The sequence below is a fragment of the Pleurodeles waltl genome, chromosome 8, assembly GCF_031143425.1.
Source record: "Pleurodeles waltl isolate 20211129_DDA chromosome 8, aPleWal1.hap1.20221129, whole genome shotgun sequence".
Classification (NCBI taxonomy): Eukaryota; Metazoa; Chordata; class Amphibia; order Caudata; family Salamandridae; genus Pleurodeles; species Pleurodeles waltl.
Window position 1 is genome coordinate 401,076,159 of NC_090447.1, and position 19,775 is coordinate 401,095,933.

At 43.4% G+C, this 19,775-nt stretch overlaps 1 protein-coding gene across 3 annotated transcripts in view; it reads left to right on the top strand.

Annotated features, from left to right (window-relative positions):
* The window catches only part of VWA3B (von Willebrand factor A domain containing 3B), an 829,217-nt gene that overhangs the window by 632,571 nt on the left and 176,871 nt on the right, over nt 1–19,775 (top strand). For all 3 annotated transcript variants that reach the window (XM_069204269.1, XM_069204271.1, XM_069204270.1), the window contains one exon: nt 8,068–8,239. In XM_069204269.1, coding sequence (XP_069060370.1) covers nt 8,068–8,239 — 172 coding nt within the window. The remainder of the gene's footprint in view (nt 1–8,067; nt 8,240–19,775) is intronic.

Sequence of the window (19,775 nt, forward strand, 5' to 3'; positions counted from 1 at the left end):
TCCTATATAAAATGTGTATGTAATTGGCTTTCCATGATTGGCATATTTGGTTTAATAGTAAGTCCCTAGCACAGTGCCCTAGAGGATCCCAGGACCTGTAAAGCTAATGCTACTAGTGGGCCTGCAGCACTAGTTGTGCCACCCACTTTAGTAACCTTGTAAACATGGCTCAGACTTGCCACTGCAGAGTCTGTGTGTGCAGTTTCAAACTGCCAATTCAACTTGGCAAGTGTACCTACTTAACAGGCCTAAACCTTCCCTTTAATACATGTAAGACACCCCTTAGGTAGGCCCTAGGTAGCCCCCTGGGCAGGGTGCAGTGTGTGTTTAAGGTAGGACATATACTAACGTGTTTTATATTTCTTGATAGTGAAATAACTGCCAAATTCAGTTTTCACTGTTGCAAGGCCTATCTCTCCCATAGGTTAACATGGGGGCTGCCTTTCAATATGATTAAAGTGTAGGTTCCCTTTGGGAGCAGATAGACATGTGGAGTTTGGGGTCTCTGAACTCACAATTTAAAAATACATCTTTTAGTAAAGTTGGTTTTGAGACTGTGTGTCAGAAAATGCCACTTTTAGAAAGTAGGCATTTTCTTGCTTAAACCATTCTGTGACTCTGCCTGTTTGTGGATTCCCTGTCTGGGTTAGTTTGACAGTAGGGCTGTTTGCACCTCTCTCTGGACAGTGACACAAAGGGAGCTGGGGTGTAGTCTGCATATCCTGATGAGCCATCTGTGCTAGGAGGGAGGGGACGAGTGGTCACTTACAACTGGAAGGGCTGTGCCTGCCCTCACACAATGCAGTCTCCAACCCCCTGGTGTGTGTCTGAGGCCTGGTCTGGGCAAGGCAGGATCTCCCAAACAAGAGAGACTTTCCTTTGAAGTAGGCCTACTTCAAAGGCAGAAATGAGTATAAAAAGGGCACCCAAACCCCTGGAAATTAGATCACTTCTGGAAATCAAGAGGAGCCTCTGCGAAGGAGAAGAGCTGAGGAGAATTGCTGCCCTGCATGTGACTGCGCTTTGTGGAGCTATCCTGCAGTTGCTGCTTCTGCCTGTGAAAGGGGACAAAGACTGGACTTTGTTGTGCATTTTTTGCTTGTGAAGAAATCTCCAAGGGCTTGAAACTTAGCTTACCTCAGCTTGCCTCCTGTTGAAGTCTCACGGCCATTAAAGACTTCCCCTGCCAGCACCTGGACTCTCTGCTGAGACTCTTGCCCTGCCAAGTGGTGCCCTATCCAGTTCCTGGGTCCTTGAAAGGTGAAGTTGGCAGACCAAGACTGAAAACCCATACACAGACCGCCGTGCGGGGAAAATTTGGACGCACCTTCTGAGACGCGGCTGAAACACGACACGCCGCCGGCTTCGCAGCTATAATTTACACTCCACCTGCATCGCGGCTGGAAGATCGGCGCAACGCGGTGGTGAAACAATGCGCAACCCCACATAGCGCGGTTTTCTGATACCGTCCAACTGGATTTTCAACGCAAACCTCGATTGGCATGGAAAAACAACACAAAGCCTACCCGGACCCGAGGTGCCTGTCCGGATCAATGCATCGCTCTCTTACGGAGAGGAAAAACGACACGCGCTGACCCGACCGGAGGAGGAACAACGCACGGTCTTGCTTGCGAGTGAGAAATTGACGCATTGCTGCCCTTTTCTGACGCACACTCGCCTGTGCTGTGTTATTTTGACGCAACCTTGGTACTTTTCATGCTAACAGTGTTCCCACTCTTTTCTAGCGGCTTTAAGACTCTTTTTGCTTTTTAACTCATAACTTGACTACTGTATGTTGGATTTTTGTCATTTAGGTCTTGTTTTGTTTAGATAAATAGTACCTATCTTTCTAAACCTGTGTTGTTTCATTTTGTAGTGTTGGTACAAATACTTTACACATTCCTTCTGAAGTTAAGCCTGCCTGCTCGTTCCAAGCTACCAAGAGGGTGGGTGGGGGGTTGACTGAGGGCGTTTCTCCTTACCCTGACTAGAGTGAGGGTCCTTGCTTGGACAGGGGGTAATCTGACTGCCAACCAAAGACCCCGTTTCTAACATATAGAGTCCTACTTTTCCAATGGGACCAATGCTATTTTTAAATGGCAGGAAGAGATTACTTCTAGCTAATAAAGGCTGTAAATTATCTAAATGGTGAATAAACACACCTGCTATAGTGTCTGTTTGTGTAAACAGTTTGTTATATGTAAATTTCCAAAATGTAAATGTTTGCACATATTTAACCAAACCATTTCCCCACAATACCAGTTTTTTTGTGTGTAGAAATATGAGAAAAAGCCCTAGCAATCAGTTTTTACTTCTAGCCAGGATGACGTTAGTGAGTTTCATCACCAATTTGTCAATTAATCTTCATCATTAATGTTTCAACTTCTCTTAAAGCTAATGTGTCAAATTTATAATTAGTGTTGACTTTCTACATAAATTAACAGAATGTTTAAAAACATATTCACTTTCCACTATCATAATCCTTCATATCCTGTAAGAATTTACTCTTTTAGGGTAATTTCATTTTCTATTTCGCACCAGGGTAATAATGTGGCCTTTTAAGTTCAACACTTCATTTTTCATGGACCTTCTCATAATGTGAATTTAGTGTACTTGTTCAGTATTTGTGTCATTGTCTCAGCCCTGCCAAGTGCCACGCATCTCACGTTCAAATAATTAATTTTCTGCCTTTTTCTGCATTACCGCGATGCCTGAGATTCTCATGTAAAAGAACCATGTCCTGAAGTGCGACCAAACCGTGTAGTTCGTTATTCGCTTTGCTAGCTAAGTTCTGAGCACTGTTTATCAAAGGCCACACGGTGCTGCTAGTGTACAACCCTGCTCTTCAAACACCAGGTCCCTAATCTGGGAATGGCTGGTCTTTGATTATAGTGCTTTTGGCCTGGCTCTGTGCTGCCCGAATGGCTGCACCAGTGAACCTTTAGTACTGAAGGCATTTAAGAGCTATAGTGACACAGGCACTATTTAATTAAATGATTCCCAGTGAAAAGAGATGATGGAATCATCAAACTCTGAATGCAGAGACACAGAGAAATAAAAAAGAGTCATAGAGCTGGAGTGCAGGTGACACAACTGTGTAAGATCTGGGAGAGCTTGGCTCATCATGCATAGGATACCGTGGGCCCCCTCCAATGAGAAGTATCTCTGGCACCCCACTCAGTTTATTTTTCAAATACTCCCATCACTCAATCATCACTCATATCTCAGCCAACTCAACCACAGAGATTTCAAAACAAACACAAAACCACACACCCACCTAAATAGTGTACAAAAGCATCCCCTGCTCAAATCATGGTACAAAACACGGCATTGCTTTCAGCTGGCAGGAGTAGATATTATGTTCCTCCCGTCATGCGAGTGCCGGTAGGAAGATGCAGAGCAGGGTGTGCCTGCCAGCCCCCATAGTTTCTCATTGTTCAAATGGGTGTAATTACTGATATTTATATATTTCCCTCATCTTCATTACTTGATTTTGCTTGCGAGAAAGTGTCACTTTTAGTCGTTGAAATGTCACTCATATTTACACTGAAATTATGAAAATGTCACACATACCAATTTGAAACCTTGGCAGCTATGTTGTTTTTAATTTAGAGAATTGTTACCAGTTATTAATATTATGAGATTTCATTCTTTGTAGAAAGAAAAATGAGTACCCTAGTTCAATGGTTCCCAACCTGTGGTCCAGGGACTCCTCGGGGTCTGCGAAGCATCCTCCGGGGGTCCGCGACTGCTTAGGAAATTAAATAATATTAACAGATTAGGTCCCCAGCTTTCAGTAATGACCAGTGGGGGGTCCCCAGATTCCAGTAATGATTCAGTGGGGGTCCCCGGGTTCCAGTAATGATAAAGTGGGGGTCCACAGAAATCAAACGTTTGGGAACCACACTGTCCTAGATCACTATCTCTGTTTTATAAGTTAGTTAATTATATGCATTTCCTTCTCAGCAGACACTTTCTAAAGTTAAATAAATGCCTTGTAGGGACGTTTTGTGGTTTTGCAGTACTTGTTATCCCATTGAAACTGTCAGTCTCCATTCAGGGTGCTTTCATCTGATAGTTGTTGCAGTGTTAATATAAACTTGGAAGTAAAAACAGGGTCAGGTAATAGCCGCTGTTTGCTCATAAATGGTAACACCACGACTACACACCCCAGACTGCCCTAAGATGGCATGTAAGCCGTTTTGTTTCCTTCAAGTTCTGAAGCTCTTGTTTGGTCTTTTTTAGTTAATGAAAGACTCGAAAAGTTTGCATACAATATTCGGTATGAAAATATGTCTGTTTCCATACCGAACTGTGATTAAGGTAATACTCGCGGTATCATGAATCTTGCCTTCTCTATAGCAAAAGTTCATTCTTCCTGAAGTGCCTTTTATCATGATGGGCTAATCAGCTCCGGCTTAAAGCTAGATGAGGACCGCGGTCATTACCACTCGCTGCCATAGTTACGTACATCTGAATAAGCTCTTTCAGCCCATATTATCTGTAATTTTGATTTACATAATTACTTCTGCAAGACATTTGAAGTTCAGATAGATTGTCATTTCGTTATTAAAGTCTGAAACATAAATAAAAATGCGTTGTTTGTATAAATGCCCGCTTAGTCACTATGCCTTAGTGGTGCCAATTTGCCCTGAGTGCAATATAGCACCGTATGACAGGTCGTAAGAGCGAGCTACTGTGCTCCATTTCTTTCTACGGGGGAAAAAGCTGCTAACGGCATGAAAAAACAATGGGGCATATTTATACTCTGCGCTGTTTTAGCGTTATTTTCTTTATGCTAAAACATCGCAAATTTAACTCCATATTTATAGTTTGACACTAGACACATCTAGCGTCAAAATATTGGATTTAGCACCATTTTTTTGATGCGTGAACCCACCTTGCGTCAATGAGATGCAAGGTAGGCGTTCCCGTCCAAAATATGACTCTAAGCCCATAGCTCCATATTTATCCCTGTGCAAAAATGGCACACGGGTGGGAGGCGGACCTAAATGGCGCTAAGTCAGACCAGGCTTTAAGATACCTGTAGACCCATTTCCATGGCCAAACACCATGGAATGGGCCCACAGGTGCCCACCCCAAGCCCCAGGAACACCCCCACCGACACCAGAATGACACCAGAGGGTGAGTAAGGTAAGTATTTTTTATTTTTCTGTAAAGTGCCATTGGGAGCCCTTACATGGGGCCCCCTGACTGGCAATAGGTCTAATGGCCATGCCCAGGGGACACTGGTCCCAAGTGCTGGCCATTGGAGGGATGGGCATGACTCCTGTCTACACTTAGACAGGAGTCATGTATGTGGCTGCTTGTGTGTCAGAAAATGAAGCTACGCTGATTAGCAGTACAAATTCTGGCGCTAACCAGCCTACTGTCATTTTCTGGCACACAACCTCCATTTTCCATACCACCACCCCCACCTGGCTAGCATCATTTTTTGTGATGCCAGCCTATTCTTAGCGCCGGCTTGCACCATTCCTTAAATATGGCGCCCGGCTGGCGCTGTGGAATGACGCAAGCGAGCGCTAATATTTTTGCCGCAAATTTGCGTTAGCGTAGTTTTGCGGGAAAAAGCATAAATATGGGCCAATGTTTGTATTTTGTCCTTGTGGACACTGTATTACCACTGATTTCTGCTAGCAGAAATTGGCACGGAGAGCCACAAAAATCCATGGAGCCAAAAAGGTCCACATTGTAGTGTGATATAGTGTTAAATAGCCCAAAGATGCTAATTAACATATATGCAAATTCTGTAATTCGGCCCTTCATTGTTTGCCCTTTGTCATTCACACTTAAACATTAGCAGTTTTTCTATTGACTAGACTTTCAAAGCAGATAATGGTGAGGTGCTTGGTTTCCTTTAGGCACCCAAAACGGATTTAGCGTGTAGCACCTGAAAGTCATGTGTAAAACAAACCACCCCAATCACTTGTAATGAAACAACCTTATCCTGTAGTCCTTCATCCCTCTTCTATAAGTTTAGAAAAAATCCCGACATATTCTTTTGGATGTATTTGATTCTGCAAACATTTGGGAAATTATGTGGATCCTCTAAGGAAATCGATCATTTTAAGATTCTTATATATTTTTCTCAATCAGGCCTTGAATTAAAACACAGAAATAGAGAGCAGAATCGATTACTGTCACCAGCCTAGAGCACCATTAAGAGGATAGTTATAGGTATTCAGGAAAGCATTTCCATTGGTATCTGATGAAGCAGCGCCAGTGCAATGTCCAGGGTCTGTCACCGATCTCCACTCATGCATCAGGCCCACTTTACCTTCTCTTTCCTGCATTAGGGTAGTCTGCCGGTACGAGGTGACAGACGAAGCGACAGAGTGCTGGGGTGAAAAGGAGACTGTCAAGAAGGCGGCAAACCCCCACAAATGAGTAATTACCTGAGGGGTGTCTCTTCATGGCACTGTGGTAGTGGAAATACCCAACAGTGAAACACATCATGTAGAAGCAAAGTATCCAGAAACCTGGGATAATAGCATGCCCAAGCTAAAGATGCAATCATGGGTGCTGTATCCAAGCAGCAGCAGTGTTAGCGCAACCATGCTCAGCAAGCATACTCACTATCGCTCAGTTTTAATTTTAACTGGTTAGGTCCATTATCAGACTGATAAGAGATAGAGACACACTAGATCAAACCATTAATCCTTGGGGTGTTTACTCTTCATTATTAAAGCAGAGGGGCAGATTTACTAGCACTTTGCACTGTGGATGTGCCACTTTTTTGGTGCAGCCATGAAGCAAAATGGTATTTGTGATTTACAAAGCCACGCAAATCAGATTTGCGTGGCTTTCCATAGGATTTTCCCCAAAGAGTAACATTTTTGGTTTACTTTGTGTTAAGGAGGTGGTCCATGGGTGGAGCACGGGTGGTCCCATGCATCCACCCATGTATTTTGGCACATTCCCAGATTTACTAAAAGCAGTAAACTTGGGAATGCATCAAAAAATCTACGCCTTCATGAAGCAGACATAACAAAGAGAAATATCCTTATTTCTGCCTTGTTACTTACTCTTTCAATTCGTGGTGCATTCTTCAGCACACGTAGAAAGAGGAAAATGCCTTAAGGATATCTCTTCCTGCACAAAAACAATCCTCCCTGTAACGCCATGCACTGTGGTGCATGGGTGCTTGTGCAAGGGTGCCTGCGTTGGTGCAAGGGTGCCTGCGTTGGTGCCAGGGTGCCTGCGTTGGTGCTAGGCAGCACTCAATGTGCCAGGGGTAGGAGGCAGAAGAAATGCATCATATCTTAGCTGATATCGCACATTTCTGTTGTCTCCCTTTCGCACAACTTTGTTTTGCTTGCTGCTCTACGTTGCGTGAAACATTTTGTAAATAGGCCCCATAGTATCTCACAGTGATTCCTTTATTTAGGGCATTGTTGGTGACACAACCCGCTAAAAATATGGTGCAACGTCCTACGTCATGGTAAATGCTATGTATTTTCAGGCTTCTTCTGTGTCGCTTTTCCTTTGTAAGGCATAGCCACAGATGCAGTGGGAAAATATATTTTGAAAATGTCATCAGTTTCTGTAAGAAAAGGGTTTTGATGTTAATGTAAAAATAAAATAAAATGCACTTACAAAGCGCACGTTCACTCCTAAGGGTATCCTGCACTGAAATAACAGTTTTGTTACCCTACTCAATGGTACTCATTTCATCGACCTCAGAAAGTTAAAATGCTGAGTAGACCTTCCAGGATTTGAACTTGTTATCACGAGGTCAAACATTTATACCAACAGTGATGCATTAGTCTACTGAGCCACCTGCCACAAAATAATAGGATATAAATAAGATCAATAAATATGTTATAACTACTTATGTGATGTATTGCAAGTCAACAAATTAGAGCATAAATATGGCAGAAGGATGTCAAAGTGTTTCTCATGCCTATTTTGGAATTTCATTATTTATTTAAGCATCTATTCTTTAAGGCCCAGAGATTAAAACATTCTGCACCATGTATCTAATATCCAACTGCTGCAGCATCTCAGTAACACACAACATTTCTACTTGACTTTCGATATAAACAGAAAATTCAAGGCTGTTTGGAGGAGTTGGCATCTCTGAAGTCCCATGGAGGTGGCAGTGGTGTGCTAAGAGAGCAGAAAGAGATCCTGCAGAAGCAAAGGGAGCTTCTGCAGCGGTTCGAAAGGCTGACACCTGCTAGCCAAAGAGAGACTGAGACACAGCAAGGGAAAGCACGTAAGTAGAACTGTTTTCCTAAAATTAGGACCGCTGGAATGATACTACAGGGAAGGCCCAAATTGTGTGGCAGGATTGGTTAAAGTATGTAATCAGAAAAGGAAAATTATGTGGCTTAATGAGGCACATTTTCTGATAGTGTTGCTTTATTATTTAGTGTTTTTACACGTTAACGCTATGTGGACAAAGGTTCCACCTTACTAACAGTTTAACACTCAAATAAAGCAATTGAAAGCTGTCCAGTCAACCTTTGCAAAGTGCCTTCCACTGCTTGGCAACTCATTACCACATTTTTAGTTACTTTTGATCCATTTGAGCTAGAAAAAACATTTGTGGTTAAACCTGTAAATTATGCACCAAGTCATTAATTATGTGGCAAATGCAGCAAATCCATAATGATGCGGAAATGCAGCTACCTCAGAATTGCATAATTTAAGTGGCTCTGCCTAAAATACTGACGCCATCTATGCTTAAAACAGCACAGGTTTGCCCAGTCATGAGTGTGTCAATAGTAGCGTCGTCCGTGTTTCAATTTGCAGTTGTTTCTGTGGTACACTGTGTGACTAAATACGTCTGTAGATTGAACTTCTGTATACCGTGGTATTTTAGCATTCTTGAGATTTTGGCTTAGCATCTAGCTAATTGAAGAATCCTGCGTATGTTATCTGTGATTGCCAGCTGCCTACCTTCTGGCTGGTTTGCTTGCAGAGGGGCACAATTCGAAGGAATACAAGCAGTGCACTTTGCACAAAACGTCAAACTTTTTTTTAGGGCAGCAGATTGTTAGCAGCAGTGATTGAAATTGATTTACAGAAGTGTAGATACTCACTGGCCAAGAGTACCTGTGTGCTGTTGAGAAGTGTTGGTACTCTCCCATTAAAAGTAATGAACCCTTACTAAGAAGTGCAGGTACTCTGCTATTCAAATAAAAGAAGTGTAAGTACTCGGTACCTGAGAGTACTGGCCTGTTTAAAGTACTGGTTAGCAGACATTCCAGTTCACATTGTTCCAGTGTTTGACACACGCTTTCTTCATGCATCATATGGGCCTCCAGTAGCCAAGTCAAGTCAAAATAACTTTATTGAACTTATCAAAAAACATAAAAGTATATAAAACATAGATAATCAGTTAAAAATCATACAAATTACAGTTTTGTGATTTGTTCAGTAGGTCTCAACTAGCAACCTAACCAATACTTGAAATATATTTCTGATAGCTATATCTCTATTAAAAGGTCATCCGGTGAGATATCTAAACATACAACCTTTAATTAACAATATATCAATAAAATACATTCATGTCAAAAAATTACAGGCGTACTACACAAAATAGAAGTGCTTGAACATATGCTATTCTTCTGATTTTGGTGACTGATTCGAACTTGGGGATTATCAGAACCATGCTAGATGAAAGCTCTCAACTCAACTGAGTGACATAACCGGGTAAAGTGCATACATATATAATTTGTGAATCATTAAAAGTCTAATAAGTAGTCTAATGATAAACAATGACATACAATAAAATCATAGGTGAAGCTACTCCAATTATTACCCTACTAATTGTCCCCCATTGTTCTCCTACTGCGGATAGCATATTTTAAAAAAACTACACACCCTCATACAGACATCTGTGTTACCTAACTGCTGGAGAAAAGTTAAGGCCTCTTTACACATACGAATAGCTGATTTTCTTAAAAAGGCTTAAAGTATGTCTGGAAAGATCTCCCATAAAACCACAGAAAAACGCGAAATGATGCAGGGATTGTTTTGCAGTGCCGTTGCACAAACAAGGTGGCAACAGAGTACCCCTCACATCATTTCCATCATTAAAACAGAGTAGTCGCCATACAGTACCTGAGCTGAATCTAAAAAGTATTGATCTTTCCTATCTTGATACCTCTAAATATGTTCTATTTACAGGTGAGGGGAGAAAAAGAGAGAGAGAAAGAGAGTGAGAGTGATAGAGAGAGAGAATGTGCCCGGGTGTGCTTTGTGTGTGCGTGCGTGTTTTGTGTGGCACAATAAAACATGTATTTCGGTCACTTGTAATGATAAAAGCATACCACTACAATGCAGGGGCCAAATCCAAAGGTTATTACAACAGTCCAGCTCTATCTTGTGGACCATGCACTTTGATATTCCCTGTTCACTCTATGTACACAATGTGACTGTCATCTGGATAACTAACGCACTTGAAAAAACAGCATGCATAAACCAAATATGCAGATGCACAGAAAGTAATATGTTATTTCAAACTAGGGCTCCTGGTTTATGGTGTGCATTTTTTGACGGTTTACATATACTTATTTTTACTTTTTTTCAGTTTTATCCATTTTGATTTGTTGTTTTGTGCAAAAATAAAGCTGAAACCTTTAGATTTCTGCAGTCTTCTAAGCAATAAATGAACACTTATACTCGTATGGTTGATGAGTTTTTAGTGCTAAAAGCAGCTATGTTGAACTTTAATACACATAAGAAAACCCGAGCATAATGGTATAAATGTGTGCACATCTTCATCTGTTTAACATTTATTTGGAAGCTTTTTTTAATTACTGTGCATGTCTTTCTATTAGTCATTATTAACAGCATTGAAAATCACCTTAATGAGCCATATGTGTTGCTTTATTCCATATTTAAAAACAAATACACTGAACAATGGACATTTTTGTCTGTAGTTATCTGTAAAAATCAGTAGAAATGGAAAACTGGGAACAATATTTACAACCACTGTAGAAATGGTATAAAAAACCTACTTGTCCAAGGGGCAAGATTCTTCAGAATCCTACATGGCTGATTAAAAAAAACAGTTTGGCCCATTTTGCATCATGCAGTGAGGTGACAATTTATTGCAGCTTTTTCATAATAATATAGCTTATCTGACTTTGCCAGGGCTCATATTATGTCAGTGTTTGGACTCTAGTAAGGCTGTGATTACACATTTTTTTAATTAAATCAGTCTCTGAACATACCAGGACTTTTTTTGTGTGCCACTCTGGATTCCCCTATTGACAGTGACAGTCACTGGTAGAGCACCTGGTGCAGACGTGCCATGAGGAAGAATTAGTCCTCCATACCAGCTCAGTATATCCGGATTGTTGGGAACACTTCCTCACAACGAGAATTCTGGCAAGCAGTTATCTAGGGCAGCTTGCCTCGTCATGGAAGGACCTCTAACAGGAGGTCAGTATAGATTGGGGTTGAGTGAGTATAATGTAATGTTTCACCTTGGTGAACACCTCATTACGTCACCTTAAAAACGTTATAGCCAGTCACACTATTTCCATAAAGGATACTGGCCATTCAGATGTCACTACATCTTTAAAGTCCTGATGAGCCCCTCATACCCGGACATAGGGCTCAAACACCATCAACATTAATAAATAGCGAACAAAGGACTCAACAACTATGCCCAATGGACTATTCTAAAATCGTAAGTTGTTTGTTACAAGCACACAAGAAATTTGTTTCACTGTTATTGTCCCTCTGTTGAGGTTTTCTTCACATGGTACACACTGCACTTTCTTTCATTATTGTGACAAGCATTGCTTCTTACCAATTGTAAACATCCGTTTTTTTTTTTACAAACAAATGTGATGGTAACTAATAATTTGCTAATGTCGCATTGATTGCATAACATGATTTTACTATCTGTTGAAAAAGTTGTCCTAGTGATAGGAATCAGGACAATTGCTTTGAAGGAATCACTATGTACCTAGGTTCCCGTGTGTTTCAGGGTTGCTCTTGTTGCATAAAAAGAAAATTCTGATAATAGCAGAGTTCAGCATATATCATGGTGCTAAATCTACTTAGGGTTTGGAGGATGCGTGTTATGGATTGTCCTGGCAGATTTACTTTTAAGCATTACCTTAGTTGCACAAAATGTTACTGTAAATAGACTCAGATTATACTTGAGATTCAGTGTCTAGGTTGCCAGCTAAAGTTCAACTGATCGGTTACGGTCTATATTTTATCTCTTGGTCACTTTGTGTAATCCTCGGGTACATCTCTTCATCTCACTGCACCTCAGTTTCCTTATTTACCATACTAGTGAGCATACACCAAGTACTGTTATCAAAAGTCAAATTCAGTATGCTTTAGTTACCCCAGCCTCATGTTTCACCCAAATGGCGCCTGATAAAAGTAGGGGTTTGATATTTATCAAGTTCTCTGTGTAAGAGGCACCATCTCCTGATGACACACAAACCAAGCAGCTCTGTGGTGCTATCAAAAATGTCTGCAGAAAGTAGTTTTCTGCCCTCTGCATCAATCTACAGTCAGAATAGCCCCATAATCCTGCTGCGTATGCGACCACAGATGAGCATTTATAGTAGAAATTGGCATTATGTGATGTATTGGTTTCTGTCCAACCAAATAATGAATCTGTACACTTCTCTAATGCACTAGGGAACTCTTGGTTCCTGGCCTTATGGAAGTTCACCCATGAAAAGGACCAGTCTATTAGGACCTAAACTATTTGAAAGTTGTGACGAAGCCCACCACAGTGCCCGCAATTGGTGACCCCTAGATTTAGTCCGATTCTCATGGTAAAAAAATTTGTAAGATTTGTTGACAGATTCAGCTGGTGCATAACGGTGTAAAAAGGATCCAGCAGCCTTCGCAACCCATTTTCCGTCCTGGCATGTAGCAGTACTTGAATCATTCATCTACCTGCTCCGAGCAAATCTTTACTTTGCTAGAGCAGGGAACCCTGTAGTAAACCATTAATATATAGCACGAAGAGGAACAGTGCCTGAACACGTGATTGCCATACGCCCCTGTTTATTTCATAAGATGCAGTGCATTCCTTACTTGGTCCGAATTGCACCTTTCCAGACATCTCTGTTCCTGTTTCCTTCCTCCCTCCCCTACTCATAGCAGTGCTCGTGTCCATCATCCTTTGCATTGTCCTATGTGCTGCACTCCTTCCTGTGTTCCAGAAAGCAGGGACCATAAGGAACTGGGGCCCAGATTTAAAAGAAAATGACAGAGCACGACTCTGCGCCACGTTTGGCAGCGCCACACTCCATCATTTTCAAAACACAGGGATGCGCCATATTTAATCGAATACGGCACACCCCTGTGTTTCCTCCTGCACCGGCGCTAATTTTGCTGCCAAGCCCCAACGCAGCCACCCTTGCGCCATGGTGCAAGGATGGCTGTACTGCAGGGAGATTGTTTTGTGCAGGAAGGGACACCTTCCCAGGTGCCCCTTCTTCCACAAAAACAATCTTCAAAGGCGATGTGCTCTTTGTGTGTGTGTGCTGCAGGATGGAGCACACACAGAAAGAGCAAAAAACTAGAAGAAATGAAAGTATTTCTCCTCGTTCCACCACCCTTGGGGGGGTGTTAGATTTTGGCACTGCCTGAGGTTTACGAAAAGTCATAAATCTGGGGCAGCGTCAAATGTAATGGGCGTTGCTGTGGCACGCCCACAGCAACACACACTGCACGCCCCTTCAAAATAAAGCACTGTGTGTGAAGGGGACGTATTTACAAGATGGTGTGTTAAGCCACAAAAAGTAGCTTAACGCCACTTTATAAATATGGCACAGTGCATAGCGCAACCGGAGCATCACTAAAAGTGACACTTCTGTGGCGATAGGGCCTTTTAAATCTGGCCCTAGGAGAATCTAGGTGACAGCAATCAGTTATGCCCAACAGCTAAGGGAGCTCGAGAGAGACGCAGTGAGAGGTGTATGCTCCAATTCTTAGTTTTTGCAGGGGTCCTGCAGAGGCACAGCTGGGGTATAGCGAATAACAGCGTCCAGGTGTGCAACTTGCTGATTAACACGCACTAACAGCAGAGATAACAGAGAGGAGGCTTGGAGGCCTTCTCTTTCCCTTTCTTATAAATGAGTTCTTGTCCATGAAACTTTCAGCATGCAGTAGCAGGCCCTCAGGTTGCTACACCACTGCGTCCTCTCTCCAAAGCGAGGGTAGGAAGGACATGCAGCAGGGTGGTTGACCCTTGGGCTCAGCTTACCTGCTCAGTAGGGACCAGAGGTACTTGAACTTGTTTAAATACTTAAGCCGGACTGGATACAACCACAATTAACCAACTTAAAACAGCTTGCCGCCTAAGTAACAACAGTACACAAACACAAGTACTAGGGTCGAGGTGGTGGCAACATCATTGGTGGTATAGAAGAGTGAGGTAAGTCGTTAACTTCTTTTCAGTCTATTTATAACCTTTCAGCTTCCTTAATCAATACATACATGAATATACGTGGTGTCATTGGGGTGTATCTCACCAGACCACAATCAACAACAAATTGTCCATTATACGAGCAATCAGTGTAATGGCATAGAACTTTATTACCTGTAGAAGTAAATGGAGGTGATCCTCATCCTAGTAAGGGTGGGTCTGCCCGTTGATACATCCATTGCTGGTAGGACAGTTTGTCAACGCTCTCAGATCCTCAATTATGTGGTAAAGTTTGCTGTGTAGGTCAAAACTGGTGAATGGGTTACCAACATTTATTAACCAGTTTGGTTACTAATGTGAAGGGTGTCTACTCCTATCCCCTCTGGCACCCATGTCAATAGGTATGTTTGTAAGGGATCACAGATATTCCTAGGAAGCGAGCCGACTGGGAGGAGTTCAGCATATGTGTCGAGTTGATCTTTGCAGTGTATTAGGTTCTGCACCCACTCCTTGAATTTAGGTGCTTGACCTCTGCCCCACTTGCATGCTGCTCTACACTTGGCCAGAAGAGCTTATGCCACATACTTCCTAGCAACTCTCTATATCTTCGGTGTGTCCCAATACAGCTAGGAGAGGCAGGAGAGGTGTTAGGTGGAAAGCCTGACCTATCATGATAGACAACCTTCTCCCAGAACACCTAACAGAGCCACATGCCCTTGCTAAATGTAAGAAATCTGCTCCTTCAGCTCCATATCTCTCACATCTATCATCAAGGCGAAAACTGTATCTGTATAATCTAGCAGGTGTGTAGAATATTCAACCCACTGTTTGTCGCTCTAAGCCTAGCTCTGATTCCCACCAAGTTTGTGATTTCCCTATATCATCTGTGGTCTCGGATTGTGCCGTGTGATATAGAATGGAGACCAAATGTCTAGGACTGGTGGAGTCTAGCAAAGTATGTAATGTATGGAAGGTTCACTAGGGGAGTCAGGAGTGTCTGCTTTAATGTTATGCCGAAGTCTGTTGTAGTGAAACATATCAAGTGGGGTTGGCGTGGCTCTAGCATAGAAACCTTCCCGCTCAATAAACACTACCCCCGCGTAAAGATCACCCCGTGTGTGGAATCCAGCCTTAAGGAGTGTGGCTCCACATGTCGTCTCATGGGTGACAGACATAGCATGATGGTAAGGCAATCGAACAAACGGTGAATAGAGCAGAGGCTTGCCAAGTTTGCTGGACATTTTCTCCCATGCTGAAGTGGTGCATGCTACAGTGGACTCCGGAGAAACTGTCTGTTTTTCTTGTGCACCCAGAAACGTAAGGGATAAGCACCATGTAACTCTGTTCAATCGCCAAATGTTGCATGTTGGGGGGGTTGTACCAATAAATTCCATAGTGCTCTTGAGCACATACATAATAAAGTTCCCAGTCTGGAGCCTCAAGTCCGCCCTTAGAAAAGGGCAATGTAAGTATGTCCCGTTGTATGTGTGGCTGCTTACCCTCCCAAACTAATCTAATCAACTGTGTTTTAAGTAGTTTGAAAAAATGCCGCCCTGGCGAGTAAGGAATAAATAAAGCTGTTTTGGTAGTATGACCATCTTTATGTAATATCTTCTGCATGTAATGAGATCAAGATCTGTCCTGTGAGGTATTTGGTAGCGTACTCACGATGATGTTGTGAATTTTCGCCACTAAAAGTTCAATCGCCATCGCAAAAAGTAGGTCCCATTCATCTGTACCTTAGCAGCTCGTAGGGAGTACAATAGGGTGACAAAGCAAAAACAACAAGTGATGGACGGAATGCTGAACATTGTCAAACACTCACCCCCAGTCATAGATCTGGGTTTAATCCATCGTTCTTTTGCTCACCATGCCACCCCAGTTTGGACCCAGCCATATGCAAATCAGTCTTGACCCTGTTCCTCATGGGAACAGTCCAGACCGAACTGCCAAGCCAGGTCCTCACTGGACCGGAAACAAGCATCCTGGGACCGGTTTCGGGGTATCACCCCTCATCAGCCAGGCTAGCTTGAATCCAGTGGCATGGGAAGCACGGGACCCACGTCTGGGCATACCCTTCCCACTTAGGGCGACAAAGCAAAAACAACAAGTGATGGACGGAATGCTGAACATTGTCAAACACTCACCCCCAGTCATAGATCTGGGTTTAATCCATCGTTCTTTTGCTCACCATGCCACCCCAGTTTGGACCCAGCCATATGCAAATCAGTCTTGACCCTGTTCCTCATGGGAACAGTCCAGACCGAACTGCCAAGCCAGGTCCTCACTGGACCGGAAACAAGCATCCTGGGACCGGTTTCGGGGTTTCACCCCTCATCAGCCAGGCTAGCTTGAATCCAGTGGCATGGGAAGCACGTGACCCACGTCTGGGCATACCCTACCCACTTAGGGCAACAAAGCAAAAACAACAAGTGATGGACGGAATGCTGAACATTGTCAAACACTCACCCCCAGTCATAGATCTGGGTTTAATCCATCGTTCTTTTGCTCACCATGCCACCCCAGTTTGGACCCAGCCATATGCAAATCAGTCTTGACCCTGTTCCTCATGGGAACAGTCCAGACCGAACTGTCAAGCCAGGTCCTCACTGGACCGGAAACAAGCATCCTGGGACCGGTTTCGGGGTTTCACCCCTCATCAGCCAGGCTAGCTTGAATCCAGTGGCATGGGAAGCACAGGACCCACGTCTGGGCATACCCTTCACACTTAGGGCGACAAAGCAAAAACAACAAGTGATGGACGGAATGCTGAACATTGTCAAACACTCACCCCCAGTCATAGATCTGGGTTTAATCCATCGTTCTTTTGCTCACCATGCCACCCCAGTTTGGACCCAGCCATATGCAAATCAGTCTTGACCCTGTTCCTCATGGGAACAGCCCAGACCGAACTGCCAAGCCAGGTCCTCACTGGACCGGAAACAAGCATCCTGGGACCGGTTTCGGGGTATCACCCCTCATCAGCCAGGCTAGCTTGAATCCAGTGGTATGGGAAGCACGGGACCCACGTCTGGGCATACCCTACCCACTTAGGGCGACAAAGCAAAAACAACAAGTGATGGACGGAATGCCGAACATTGTCAAACACTCACCCCCAGTCATAGATCTGGGTTTAATCCATCGTTCTTTTGCTCACCATGCCACCCCAGTTTGGACCCAGCCATATGCAAATCAGTCTTGACCCTGTTCCTCATGGGAACAGTCCAGACCGAACTGCCAAGCCAGGTCCTCACTGGACCGGAAACAAGCATCCTGGGACCGGTTTCGGGGTTTCACCCCTCATCAGCCAGGCTAGCTTGAATCCAGTGGCATGGGAAGCACGGGACCCACGTCTGGGCATACCCTTCCTACTTAGGGCGACAAAGCAAAAACAACAAGTGATGGACGGAATGCTGAACATTGTCAAACACTCACCCCCAGTCATAGATCTGGGTTTAATCCACCGTTCTTTTGCTCACCATGCCACCCCAGTTTGGACCCAGCCTACAATAGGGTGAGCCAGGCCAAAAACGGGCTCAGAAACCCCATACAGCATAGTATCACCATTATGTAGCCTTTGTGGCATCAAGTAACGCTGCAGTGGCTGCCAGTTCGGGGTCTGTGTCTTGCGTGAGCGCAAAGAAGGTGCTTAAATTATGGGAGGTAGCACGCCCCGGAATAAATCCCGACTGAACGGGCCATACCAGAAATGCCATCGAGGGATTGAGTCGGTTAGCGAGAACTTTAGCTAAGATTCTAACATCACAGTTAGTGAGGGAGAGGGGTGAATAAGAGTTGCAGCTGTCAGCTGGCTTGCCAGGTTTAAGCAGTGTGATAATCTTTGCCTCTTGCATCAAAGGCGGCAGGAGGCCGTCCTCCCGCGCTTCGTGATAAACTTTTTTTAGAATTAGTACTAAGGAACTAGCATAGCTGTGCAATGTCTTTTCTTATTTCATCTTACTCTATTTCCGCGCATAAGAACTCTCTCTGAGCATCACTCAACTAGCCCAAAGCAACATCTTTCAGGTGTGTATTGATATCCGTTGTGTGCAGTCTGTGCAAGGAATAAAGGTGTTCATGATATCGGGAGAATATTCAAAGTATGTCTGGTACGTCGCTCAGTATGGCGCCATCTTCGTCGAACTCACGCGCTTTGTAATATTGTAAAATACTCCTGTATAGTACAAATGTGTATTTGTATGTGCACAATGGAGCATACATAACTCCCACATGCCCAACCCTCTCCCACACTGAATGTCCAATCCCGTCAGGAAGCAATCGTGCTCCCAAAATCCCAAAACCACAAAAACGTGCAAGTGATAAAACATGTCTAACCATCCCTTTGTAACAGATAATGCACTATCCTAAACAATTGGGGTTAAGTATAAACGTCCACAATGCTAATAGAAAAATGTGGAAATTGAGAATATACATAGAATTGGAATGGCTAACTGCCAAGTTCTGACAGTAAGTAGAGGTGGAAGTGTTTCCGGTAGAAGAGACGTTAGGTGATAATAATTTAGTGAGGTTGGTCAGAAAGAATAAGATGAGAGAAAGCTGGACAGAACAGGGAAAGATAAAACAATAAGGGGTATCCCTCAGGGTGCACAGCCAGGGAGCCAGGCAGTTCTACCTCGATGAAACAGGGGTGTCCAGGGCGGCATTTGTGTAAGCTTCAGGTGTCTATCCCTACAAAATCAATTTTGAAGGTGATATAGGAATTAATTTATAACTGTGTAGTCACTTGTCATTCAGCAATAGAGCCGAAAGCCTCACATTGTAGTGCATGGAAGGACGCTTGATGTGAAGAGGTCCTTGGCTGACTGCTGATTCTGTTAAAGTATGTGTAGTATCACATGTTCTAGTAATTAGTCTAACATTCCCATGAATTAACTCTTGGTTGCATGCGGCCTATTCTACGTCCGAGAGCGGTGACAATGCTCTGGCCCGACCACCAAAAGGAGCTCGTCGATATTGCGTTTCAGCAACTCCCCAACTTGTTGTAAGTTGTTGAATTTGTGTGCTTTACCTTTGTAAGTAATATGTAGCCGGGCCGGGTAGAAAATTGCATTTTATATGTTGGCTTTCTGGAGCTTCTGTTTGATGGGCCTCCTGAACAGAAATAGTGAAGTCAGGAAAAATGGTGATAGTGCTACCCTTATATTGCAGTGTATCTTGCTCCCTAGCAAGTCGTAGAGTGGTATCCCTGTCACAATAGTTTAGTAAGTGTGCAATTATGAGTCTTGCTGAGGAAGCTGGGGGTGGGTGCGCCATTAGTGCCCTGTGGACATGTATTACCACAAGAAGCTTAGAGAAGGCATCCCCTCCAAAAAGCTTTGTAAGCAGGTGCTCCACAAACGTCTCCATGCTGTCTGTATTGGTTGTTTCGGGA